General features: G+C 56.1%; 2 protein-coding genes across 3 annotated transcripts in view; one reads left to right on the forward strand and one right to left on the reverse strand.

Moving 5' to 3' along the window:
• Nucleotides 1–7,657, forward strand: part of RAPGEF1 (Rap guanine nucleotide exchange factor 1) — an 84,144-nt gene extending 76,487 nt beyond the window's left edge. For both annotated transcript variants that reach the window (XM_030232359.2, XM_030232360.2), the window contains 9 exons: nt 459–551; nt 936–1,121; nt 1,277–1,361; nt 1,564–1,658; nt 2,106–2,184; nt 2,328–2,429; nt 2,849–2,946; nt 3,313–3,441; nt 3,972–7,657. In XM_030232359.2, the coding sequence (XP_030088219.1) occupies nt 459–551; nt 936–1,121; nt 1,277–1,361; nt 1,564–1,658; nt 2,106–2,184; nt 2,328–2,429; nt 2,849–2,946; nt 3,313–3,441; nt 3,972–4,122 (1,018 nt within the window). In that variant the 3' untranslated portion in view covers nt 4,123–7,657. The remainder of the gene's footprint in view (nt 1–458; nt 552–935; nt 1,122–1,276; nt 1,362–1,563; nt 1,659–2,105; nt 2,185–2,327; nt 2,430–2,848; nt 2,947–3,312; nt 3,442–3,971) is intronic.
• A 666-nt stretch (nt 7,658–8,323) lies between these two features.
• Nucleotides 8,324–9,890, reverse strand: PRRT1B (proline rich transmembrane protein 1B). Its single transcript, XM_050981095.1, has 3 exons — nt 9,419–9,890; nt 9,117–9,257; nt 8,324–9,030 (listed from the first exon to the last, which is right to left on the reverse strand). Exons 1-3 carry the CDS (start codon nt 9,866–9,868, stop codon nt 8,884–8,886), a joined length of 738 nt encoding a protein of 245 aa, XP_050837052.1. The 5' UTR covers nt 9,869–9,890; the 3' UTR covers nt 8,324–8,883.
• Nucleotides 9,891–10,727: the final 837 nt, after the last annotated feature.

Genomic DNA, 10,727 nt, shown 5'->3' on the forward strand with positions numbered 1-10,727 from the left:
CACAGACCAGTGGGGGAGATCACTCTAGGGCAGTGCTGCTCATTAAATGCCACCTTAGAGAGAATAATTTCAGGGTACACCTGCTCTCAGTTCTGCGAGGTGTCAGTACCTCCTCACACCCCCTGCTACCAGCAGCTGGTGTCAGTTTAATGCCATCTCAGAGCCATCTCAGTGTCCCTTATCTCCTGGAAATCAAACACCAGTTTCCATCAGGACAGAACAGTGTGGTGTTCTAAGGTGGGTGCCCCATCCCTGGGAGTGTCCAAGGCAGGGCTGGATGGAGCTCTGAGCAGCCTGGGACAGTGGAAGGTGTCCCTACCCATGGAGTGGAACTGGATGATTGTTAAGGTCCCTTCCACCCCAAATCATTCAATGATTTTATGATTCCTTGAGGCAGTTGGGAATTGCACTGATGCTGCTCTGGCTACACCGAGTTAATTCTTTAATTTGCAACCAACATATGAGAAGTTTTGCCACTTCCCAGACACGTTCAAGAAGAGAGTCAGCAAGAACACCTTCTTCGTGCTGGTGAGAGTGGTGGATGAGCTGTGGTGAGTTCCCTTCTTCATTTTGGGATGCAGGATCAGTAACTCACAGAAATCTGGCAGCTGGGAAAATGTGGTTTTAAGGAAGATGTATTTTTTTTACCCAATCTATAATGACAGCTGAAATCCCCAACCCTGACCACTGGGACACCTGTAGTGCTGAACACTGTTGGAAGAACAGATTCTTCCTGTGTGTCCTAACTGGGTCAGTGGTTTGAAAATAACAAGTAAAAGGGGAATCTCTGGGAAAGGAAGAGCTGGGAAGAAGAGAAATTTCAGTCACCCAATTCTGCTGGTAGGAAAGAGCAATGAGACTCAGTACAGATACAAATCCCAGAACTTAGTGTCTCAGCTCTGATGCCTTCTCTTTGTTTTGCACCTTCCTCCCAGCTTGGTGGAATTGACAGAGGAAATCCTCAAGCTGCTGATGGACCTGGTGTTCAGGCTGGTGTGCAGTGGGGAGCTGAGCCTGGCCAGAGTGCTGCGCAAGAACATCCTGGATAAAGTGGATCAGAAGAAAATGCTGAGCTATGCCAACTCCATCAAACCTCTCGCAGCCAGAGGGGTGGCAGCCAGGTGAGGAGAGGTGTATGTGACCATGTCTGTGTCCTCTGAGAGCCAGGGCATCCCTTCCCTGGGAACACAAGAGTTTCCTCAGTTCAACATACAAGAAAGATAAGAAAACAGGTCACATTTTCTGAGCCTTGGTACTTCCTGCTTGTTTTCCACAGGCCAGGGACACTGCATGATTTCCACAGTCATGAAATTGCTGAGCAGCTGACCCTGCTGGATGCTGAACTCTTCTATAAAATTGAGGTACAGAGATGTGGATGGGCTGAGGGCAGTGGGAGGGTTTTGTGCCCTGCCAGCTCTCCCAGACACCTGCTGGATTGTAGGACACAGCTGATCTTGTGCCAGCAAGTGGCTGTGAACAAAGGCTGCAGCTGGGAATCTTGGGGTAGAAATCCCATTTTAATGTGTGGTATTTTCCCACCCCTCTCCTCTCCTTCCTTGGCAGATCCCAGAAGTTCTGCTTTGGGCAAAGGAACAAAATGAAGAGAAGAGCCCCAACCTGACACAGTTCACAGAGCACTTTAATAACATGTCCTACTGGTAAGGAGCTCAGAGCAGCCATGGCACTGAACTGTGCCTAACCTCCAGTGCCTTGCAGATATTCCAAGTATTTCTCATAGACTTGGGTTTCTTTGTTACAAAGGGCATAATGTGTATTTTTGGCCAGGAAGTAGATGCAGACCGCTCATTTAAGACCCCAGAGCACAGCAGAAATAAAATCAGGAGGGTGAGGGAGGGCCTTGTAATCCAGAGGAATTAATTATCAGTATCACTGAGCTCTTGAAATAAACATTCCCCTTGCAAATAAATGCACTCTGTGAAAGTGTCCTGTCTTTGCTGTGGATTAGAGTGCTCCATTTAAGCGGGAGGTATTGTGAACTTTTTTGCATTGGCCCATCCCTATAAGTGATCAGTTTTCTTAATGAAACAAGAGGAAATCTGATCTCTGCTTAAGTAGGTTTATCTTTTTTCTGTCTGTTCTTCCAGGGTCCGTTCAATAATCATGCTACAAGAGAAAGCCCAGGACCGAGAGAGGCTGCTCCTTAAATTTATAAAGATTATGAAGGTACTGGCTTGGATTTTCCTCTGAATCACACACACTGCTGCTGAAAGGAGCAGGGGAGTGGGGCCCTCTGCTCAGTAGAGCTGTTTGATGCTAGAAGGCTTTTCAGAGCTCTCGAGTAACTGGAATATTCTGCCTCTTCACAGCACTTACGAAAGCTGAATAATTTTAATTCCTATCTGGCCATTCTTTCTGCACTGGACTCTGCACCCATCCGAAGGCTGGAGTGGCAGAAGCAAACCTCAGAGGTGAGGAGCAGTGGGGCTGTGATCTTTGGGGGAAGGCTGAGTGTGGTTATGTATGAAACAGCTGAGTGGTTTTACATCCCAGCAGTGTCCCAGGGTGGAGGGATGGTGGATAACTCCTCTCCAGTGGGTAAAATGCCATGGTGCTGGAAGCCTTCAGTGTGGCTGGGCATTCTGACAGCTGCAGGAGTGCCAGCACAGTCACAGGGGACAACAGTCTCCTCCTGCTCCTCCTCCTGCAGCCCAAGGCTTGGGGAGGCTGAAGGCAGCAATGTTCCACACCCCAGGGTTGGGCTGAGTAAATCAGCTGGAGATGTTTGCAGGATGGCATTAACTCCCTGCTCTGTGTGGCTCTCTGGGGGGAGGTGACAAGGAAAATGACTTTGGAGCAGAGGTGTCAGCAGGGGATTTGTGTCCTGCAGGGCCTGGCTGAGTACTGCACCCTGATCGACAGCTCCTCGTCCTTCCGCGCCTACCGAGCGGCCCTGGCCGATGTGGAGCCCCCCTGCATCCCCTACCTGTGAGTGCAGCCCCTTCCCCTGACACTGTTCTGCACATTAAAATGCCTCCTTCAATGATTTCTCAGCAGTTGCTGCTGAGCTCAGCCCTTGCCTTTTGCCCAACACCTGGGCTAGGGCAGCACGGTGCCACATCAGCCCACTCCGAGCAGGGTGGGGCAGGGTGGCCAGCTGGGGCTGTTTGCATCTCAACACCTTTGGATCTGCTGCTGGGAATGTTTCCCTCTGGATGAGGTTGCCATTCTGGTGGCAGAGGGAGGCTGTTGGATTTTGTTGGGCTGCCTTTTGGCTGGCCACCCTGCCCTTTGTGACTGACTTCTGTGTCTGTTTGCCTACTCCTTGGCCTGCTGCCCCTTTCCCTCTTTCAGAGGCCTGATTCTGCAGGACCTGACCTTTGTCCATCTGGGAAACCCTGATTACATTGACAGCAAAGTGAACTTTTCCAAGCGCTGGCAGCAGTTTAACATCCTGGACAGCATGAGGTGCTTCCAGCAAGTGTAAGTGCAGCAGTGGGGCTCAGAGGTGGCTTTGGGGCACGGGGGGGGACTGGGGCAGGGGCTTGGACATGGGAGCCCCTGTGCAGGAGAAGGGAGTCTAAAGGGGAAGGGAGTTGGAAGGAGAGCTGGGAACAACAGGGCTCTAATCAGTCTCCTTCCCTCTCTAGGTTAGATAAACATTGTAAGGGCACTTTTCTGATATTAGTTTTGAGATCCAGATAAGTTTTGCCTTTAGGTTTTGCTGTTGCTGGTTCCTGTGTTCTTTGGGATATTCGGGTGTTTTTTCAGTGCTGTCTTGCAGCAGAGGCAGCAGATCTAGCTGCTGATTTCTGTGTGATAAGTGCCTTTTTCCCCTCAATTCAGCAGCAGGTTTTCCCCTTTGTGGTGTGACACCACTGCCATGAGGACAGGGCACAGCCCACACACAGTGCTGGGTGTCCTCAGAGCAGGACAGGGACAGGGGTGGCCCAAAGGCAGGAGAGGACCCCAGGTAGCCCTTGTGTAACTGCAGCTCCTCTGTGGTTTTCCAGACATTACGACATCAAAAGGAACGATGACATAGTGTCATTCTTCAACGACTTCAGCGACCACCTGGCTGAGGAGGCCCTGTGGGAACTGTCCCTGAAAATCAAACCGCGGAACATCACGAGGCGGAAAACAGATCGGGAAGAGAAAACCTAGGAGGAGGGGTGGTGCGAGGAGAATCGCTCCGCAGAGGCGCCGAGGGCAGCTATGAGACTGGAGTTCAATGTTTGTACCTGTCACTGGATGACACACCCTCCCTCCCAGCTGGCAGCCGTCCCTGGGGGTGGCGATGCCGGGCGCGGAGGCGCCGGCGCAGCCACCGAGGGCAGAGATGAGAGATCGGCCGGTGCTCGCTGCACTCGCCCTCCTCCTCCTCCCGCCCCTCTGTGCCATGAACCAGCTTTAACCCCGGGGACAGAGCTGTGTGGAAGGAGTGTCCCACGCCAGCGTGTTGCTGGTTTGCTGGCCTGTTGCATTCAGGAGTACCCTGGCTCTTGTGTCCATCCAGAGCAGGGGCAGCAGGAGCTCAGCGCCCACTGACTCATCTCCGGAGCGGCGTCGGGCAGCAGCGGCCGTGGAAGCCAAGGGTTGGAGTCTCCCCTGCAATGCCACCTTCCCAACGTGTTCATGAGGATGGAAGTGTCTCCTGCTGCCTGCCAGAGGAGCTCTGCTTCCAGAGAGCTGCTTGTGTTTACAGGGGTCTCGGCTCACCCCAGATCTCTGGCGCCTTCTTCACGGGAAGAAGGCACCGGTCGTAGATACAGAAGAGGCACTGAGAATGTGGGCAGGGACCCGCCATCTCCAGTCATCACACCCCCCTCCTCCTCTCAGATCTCGTTATTTAAGCAACAGAAAATCCCTCTGAACCTGGAAACACGGACTGCCCAGGTACTGGGGGTCACCTGCCTGTGCCCCCGTGTCTCTTAGCGATGGTACTTAGCTTTTGCACAGGAAATGCTGTAGGATGCAGACTGTACATACCTAGTGTTTAGAACCCCCTGGGGATTTTTGATGCATGTCTGAATACCGATGAGTTTATAGGAAAAAAAAAAAAAAAAGACAAGTGCAAACCAGTCTGTATAAAATCCACAACCAGTGACAATGTTGTTCCGAGTGCTGGATCAAGGAGGCTCGGGGCAGCCAGGTGGGCACTGGCTGCAGAGCAGGGCCAGGAGCCTCCTGAAGGAGCCAATTCTGGGTTGGAAGTGGGAACCAGGAAAGAGCCCTGTGCCCAGCTGAGCCACCCTGCCCTCCCACCCACTCCTCTCTCCTCTCTCTGTTGCCAAATGTTTTTCTCTGGGGGTCCCCGTTGGGACCCTCAGTGCTGTGCTTTGAGAGCTGTGTTTTGACAGGACCCCCAGCAAGTCCCTGTCCTCAGTCCTGCCATGCTGGTGCCAGCAGGGCAGGGACAGCCCAGCATGGAAGGGCAAGGCAAGGGTGTCATTTCCCACACACAGTGTTAACCCCAATCTGTTCAGTGTGCCTTATTCAGCCCTTCTGTCTCCCCTCTGTGTCCCACCACATCCCTCCTCTCTGTCCTGCTCCAGTGGTTTGCAGTTGGATCATGGGTGTGAGTGTGCCCTGTAGGTTTCAGCAGCCTTGCCAGGCCCTCCTCAGCTCCCTGTCACGTGGTCATGGGTTTTTACATGGTTCTGACAAAATCCTGCACCTTTAGGGCAGCAGCTCCCAAGGAATACAGACACGGAGTTTCACAGAGCATCCTTAACTTATTTCTCAATAGCAGCTCTGTTTGTTCTGGGTGAATCAGAGCTGCCCTCCTTTCCTTCTCCAAACAGATTGCAAAGCCTTGGCAGCTCTGCCTGGCTCTCAGGAGAGAGTGACAGCCCAGGGTTTTACCCTGCTTGGTTATTTTCCTGAAGACTCAGGCACAAGGCTCACACAGTGGCCAAGCACAGAGAGACCCCCCCCGCCCTGCCCCTGAGGGCATCTGGGAGAGGGGAGTGTGGGGTCCAACAGTCTGTGCAGCCCCAGAGCAGGAGGAGCAGGAATTCTTCATGCTGAACCACGGTGTCTGAGCCAGAACCCTTCAGAAGTGGTTTATTTTCATGGCACTGAGGGCATTGGAGCTGTGTTCTGTCCAGCCAAAGCTTTGCAATCCCTAAAGGCTTCCCAGGAAGTAATATCCACGTTTCCTTTGTAAATAAGATCTTTTAAAAGCCCAGTGTGGTGAAAAGGGTGATGAATACACCCAGGATGTGGTGTGGGCTTCACCCTGGTGGCTCTGAGCAGCCCTTGGGTGCAGTGGCCAGGCTGTCCTGGGAGGGCTGTGTGTGCTGGTGGCTCTGGAATCACAGCCCTGGGGGTTCAGAGGGACAGGAGGGGCCAGCCTGTCTTCATCCAGCTGAGTGACCATGTTACCTGAGGGGTGAGCACGTGGCTCATGGCTTGGGCACCCCAAAAATGGCAGTGACTGGGGTTCCACAGGGCTCCACCCCTGGCCCTGTGCTCTTCAGCATCTTCACTGACAACCTGGACACAGGACTGGAAGGGATACTAAGGAACTTTGCTGACAACACTAAATTTGGGCACCATGATATAAAGAAGATATTAAGCTATTAGAGAGTGTCCAAAGGAGGCCACAAGGATGGGGAAGGGTCTGGAGGGGCCTCGTGAGGAGCAGCTGAGGGCACTTGGTTTGTTCAGCCTGGAGGAGACTGAGGGGGGACGTTGTGGTCTTCAGCAGCCTCACAAGGGGCAGGTGCACATCTCTTCACCTGTGAGCAGTGACAGGACCTGAGGGAACAGCTGCAGCTGTGGCAGAGAGGTTTAGGTTGGAAATCAGGAAAAAGTTCTTCCCTCAGAGGGTGATGAGGCACAGCACCAAGCCTGTCTGAGATCAAGAAGAGTTTGGACAGTGCTCTCACGTGGTGGGATTTTTGGGTTGTCCTGTGCAGGGTCAGGAGTTGGACTCGGTGACCCTGATGGGTCCCTTTCAAGTCAGCAAGTTCTGTGATCCCCCAACCAGCAGGAGCCGTTTCCAGGTTCTTCCCTGCACTTGAGCCCACCCAGCCCAGTGAGCACCAAAGGAGGTCTTGGTCTCTGCCCTCTGCCAAGCCCCCAGAGCCTCAGCCCATGGCGTGGGGATGGGAGGTCCGAGTGCCCCCAGCTTTCCTCCCCCTTCACCCCTTCTTCTGTCATCTCCAGCTGAACAGTGTCCCAACCACAGCTCCTGGCTCATGTCCCACCCTCAAGCCAGGCTCTCAGGGCTGGAGGGACCCTAGAGGAGGGTCCCCTTGCCTGGAGCAGCTTCAGGTTTGCTGACCAGAGACCCCCCCCCCCTTCCAGGAGCAGTCCCTGGGGAGCAGAAACCCAGAATATCCTTGTGCAAGACTGGCTGTGAGTGTGTTCCCGTCTTGCAGGCAGCATCCTCAAGGCCATCACCTCTTTTTGGGGAGAGGGAAGAGTCTGAGTGCCCTCTCCAGATGGGGCAGGGAGTGGGGAGAAGTGATGCCCCCAGTCACCAGCCCCCTGCCCCAGGCCTCTCCCCCAAGCCGTTCCGTTGTATTATAGATTTACCACTAACCCCCATGGTGGCATCTTCCTGCAAACATTTCAGACCTGTAACTTTTCTATTAAAGACAAATAAAACACCAGTAACGAGCCTGCCTGCCTGATGATCCTGTTTACAGTGCATGCACAGTCTGTGGATTAAAGTGACAATCGAATCCGCCTCTGGCGCTGGTGTGGCCTCGTGTTTTCTCATGTGCCCCGTGGTTCTCCTCTGCCCATCCCTCTTTCCCCTCTATTTTTTCACTATAAATTTCTTCCCTTTGCCAAGATGGCTTTGCCCCAATACAAGCCATGCACTTGGGAGGGGACATCTTCTCCTGTCACCTTCTCTGGGCTCTGGTGTCCCCGTGTCAGGGTTTTGGCTGCCCAGCCCCCGGCGTGTGCCCAGCCCGTGCATGGCCGTGTGCCCGCAGCCAAGGGCTATAAATAACCCCTGCAGCAACTGAGCTGCTCCATGGAGCTATTTCAGTCCTGGACAGGGTTCAAAATTCCTCTGGAAATAATTGTCACGGGCCAGCTCAGGAGGAGAGTGCCCAGACACTGAGCAAGCATGTGCCCACTACTCCAGGGCTGGAATGTGGGGCTGCATCCCATGGAACCAGCACAGCAGGAGGGGTCTGCCCACAGTTCAGGGTCCCCCCAAGCAGCCTGGCCAGTGGCACACCCAGGCCAGGGCCATGGGGAGATTCCCCTTCCCTGGTGCCCACCTGCTCTTGGGAAAAACCTAATTTCAGCTGTTGCAGGAGAACTTGCCCTGAATTTTGTGGTGGGCAAAGGCCATGGCAAGGGGAGATGCAGGCCCTTGGTGTGCAGAGAAAACAGAAGGTTTGGCTACAGCTGTATTTTATTTCAGTCTGGAAGCAGCAAGAGGTGGCAATACAGGGGGTTGTTGTGTGGTGGGGTGTGTGTGTGTGTGCAGAATTACTGTAGAACTGCATACATGAGTTTGTATCTCCTCACACTATTAGTGACCAGTGAGGGCTTCCCACACACCTGTTACTTCTGCTCCATCTCCAACCCCAATCCTACAAGAAGCTCCCTCCACACCTGAGTCCCATTGGCAGCTCCAAGTGAGAGCCCAGAGCAGTGGGATTCAGCATCCTGCAGCAGAGCCTGATCCCGCCCATGGATCCGACACAGCTCCCTGCCCAGAGCTGGATCCAGCAGGATGCAGCATCTCCCTGCTCTGGGCTCCTCCTGCCCTGAAGGCTGCGGGGCAGCTCCTCGCCCCGCCGGGAAGGACGGACGCTGCCCCGCAGCCCCAAAAACTCTTCATTGTCACCCGTTCCCACACAAGGCTGTGGCAACTTCACCTGCCCGTGCCCCACACCCCCCCCTAGGTGGAGCCACAAGGAGCTCTTGGCACCCTGGGGCTCAGGGTCCTTGTCACAGGTACAGGGACACCAGGACGTAGACGATCCAGCTGATGGAGGCGAACAACCCGAAGAGGAGGCTGATGAGGACCAGTGACTGCGCTTTTTTGGATGCCAGGTACGCCTGGGCCATGTCTCCACGGGCGAGCGCAGCCCGGGTCTGGGGCAGGGGGAGAAGGGGAGAGCTTAGAAGAGACCCGCAGCACTGGGAGGGGTTTCGAGGCTGCCAGGTGAGTTCTTGCTTACCTCATGGGAGTAGACAAGAGCCATGACCCCGGTGATCAGGCAGCAGAAGATGGTCACCAGCACCGACTCCACCGTGTAGTCCTTGGGCCGCTGGTGCCCGTGGCGGGCGAGTGAGGGCCCCGCGCCCGGCTGCGGGTGGTACTGCGGCACGGGGGAGGTTAGAGCTGAGGGAGCCCGCGGAGCTCCCCGCCCGGGCCGTGCTGCTCAGGGCTCCGCGGGAACCCCACAAACCCGGCAGGGAGATAAGGGGTGAGCCCCGCTGCAGAGCGGGGCAGGAGCACATCGGGGTGGGGGATACGTACCGCGCTGTAGGGCAGGTGCCCGTGGGGGAAGCCCGGGGCTGGGAAGGGCTGCGGGCCCGGCCCCGACGGGTAAAAGATAGGCCCTTGCTGGGGATAGCCGGCTGGGAACGGCGGGTAGAGGAGGTGGAAGCTCTTGGGGTCTGGGGGCGAGTAGGGTGGAGGGGCCCCCTCGAAGGCTGAGCCGGTGGCCACGGGCCTAGCCCCGGGGGCGTCGCTGCTGGTGCCGGAGGTGGGCAGCCCCCCGGTGGGAGCCCCGGCCGCCCCGGTGGGAGCCCCGGCGGGAACCCCGGCTGCCCCGGTGGGAGCCCCGGCCGCCCCGCTGCCGTCCCCCGGCTCCGCTCCCCGCGCGGCGGGGCCGCGGGCCTGGGGCCCGGCTGGCGGCTCGCCGTCCATCCGCGGAGAGGCCTGCGGGGACAGGGAGGCTCTGATGGGACGGGACGCTCCCGGCATAGCCACCCAGCGGTCACCCCCGGTGCGGGGTTCCATGGGGCTGCCCTGGTGTTCCCCCCCGGTGCCCCATCCCCGGCCCCACTCACGCCGGTGCCCGCGGGGTCCCAACTGCCGCCGCTCGGGGCCCGGCCCGGTCCGGCCCCGCCGCGGCCCCCGAGCCCCGCGTGGCCCCGCGCGGGCGGCGGGAGCGCAGCCGGGCCGGTTAATCATTGACTCGCTGTTTGCCCAGGCCCTGCGGGCGCGGCCGCCCAGCACCGGGGGGCTCTGGGTGCGCAGGGGGCCGGGACCCGAGCAGGCAAACGGGGGCGGCCAGCGGGTCCGGGTCCGTCCGGCCCATGGAGCTGGTGCTGGGCGCAGGGCAGCCAAGGAGCTTCCAGCAATTTGTTCGTGTTTAAACATATGATTTGGTTTTATTTTAGAATATTGTATTTACATGTAGAATGTGGTGTGTGTTCCGGCTGTATTTATACACAAAATGTATATAAAATTCTGTATATTTTAGCTATAGCTATTATTATTTAACACGTGTGTGTGGATATCTCTATCGCACCCCACTCACGGGATGTGTGCACACACTGTCTGCACGTGTCTCACCCGTATGTGTATTTATGTGTCCTGGTGTCTCTGTGTTGGACCTTCAGGTGTTTCCTCACAGTTCCTGTGTACCGCGCTCTGCACACCCTGCACTCGGGAACAGGTGTACACATGCACATGGGGACAGGTATCAAACACACCCGGAACAGGTGTCAAACACACAGCCGGGGACAGGCGCGCACTCACACACGCGTGTCTAGGTAAGACAGCGTTGTCTGTACCAGGGCAGAGCCGCCCGGCTGTCCAGCTGTCCATCTGTCCGTGC

The sequence above is a fragment of the Serinus canaria genome, chromosome 17 (genome assembly GCF_022539315.1).
Source record: "Serinus canaria isolate serCan28SL12 chromosome 17, serCan2020, whole genome shotgun sequence".
Taxonomy (NCBI): Eukaryota; Metazoa; Chordata; class Aves; order Passeriformes; family Fringillidae; genus Serinus; species Serinus canaria.

What these genes read in the sequence shown, in the direction of transcription:
- PRRT1B (XM_050981095.1), bottom strand. Translation starts at nt 9,868, where the DNA reads ATGCCGGGAGCGTCCCGTCCCATCAGAGCCTCCCTGTCCCCGCAGGCC. An exon ending in GGCACCTGCCCTACAGCGCG is followed by an intron (nt 9,258 to 9,418) that starts GTACGTATCCCC and finishes CCCGTGCCGCAG; the next exon opens with TACCACCCGCAGCCGGGCGC. An exon ending in CTCTTGTCTACTCCCATGAG is followed by an intron (nt 9,031 to 9,116) that starts GTAAGCAAGAAC and finishes CCCCTGCCCCAG; the next exon opens with ACCCGGGCTGCGCTCGCCCG.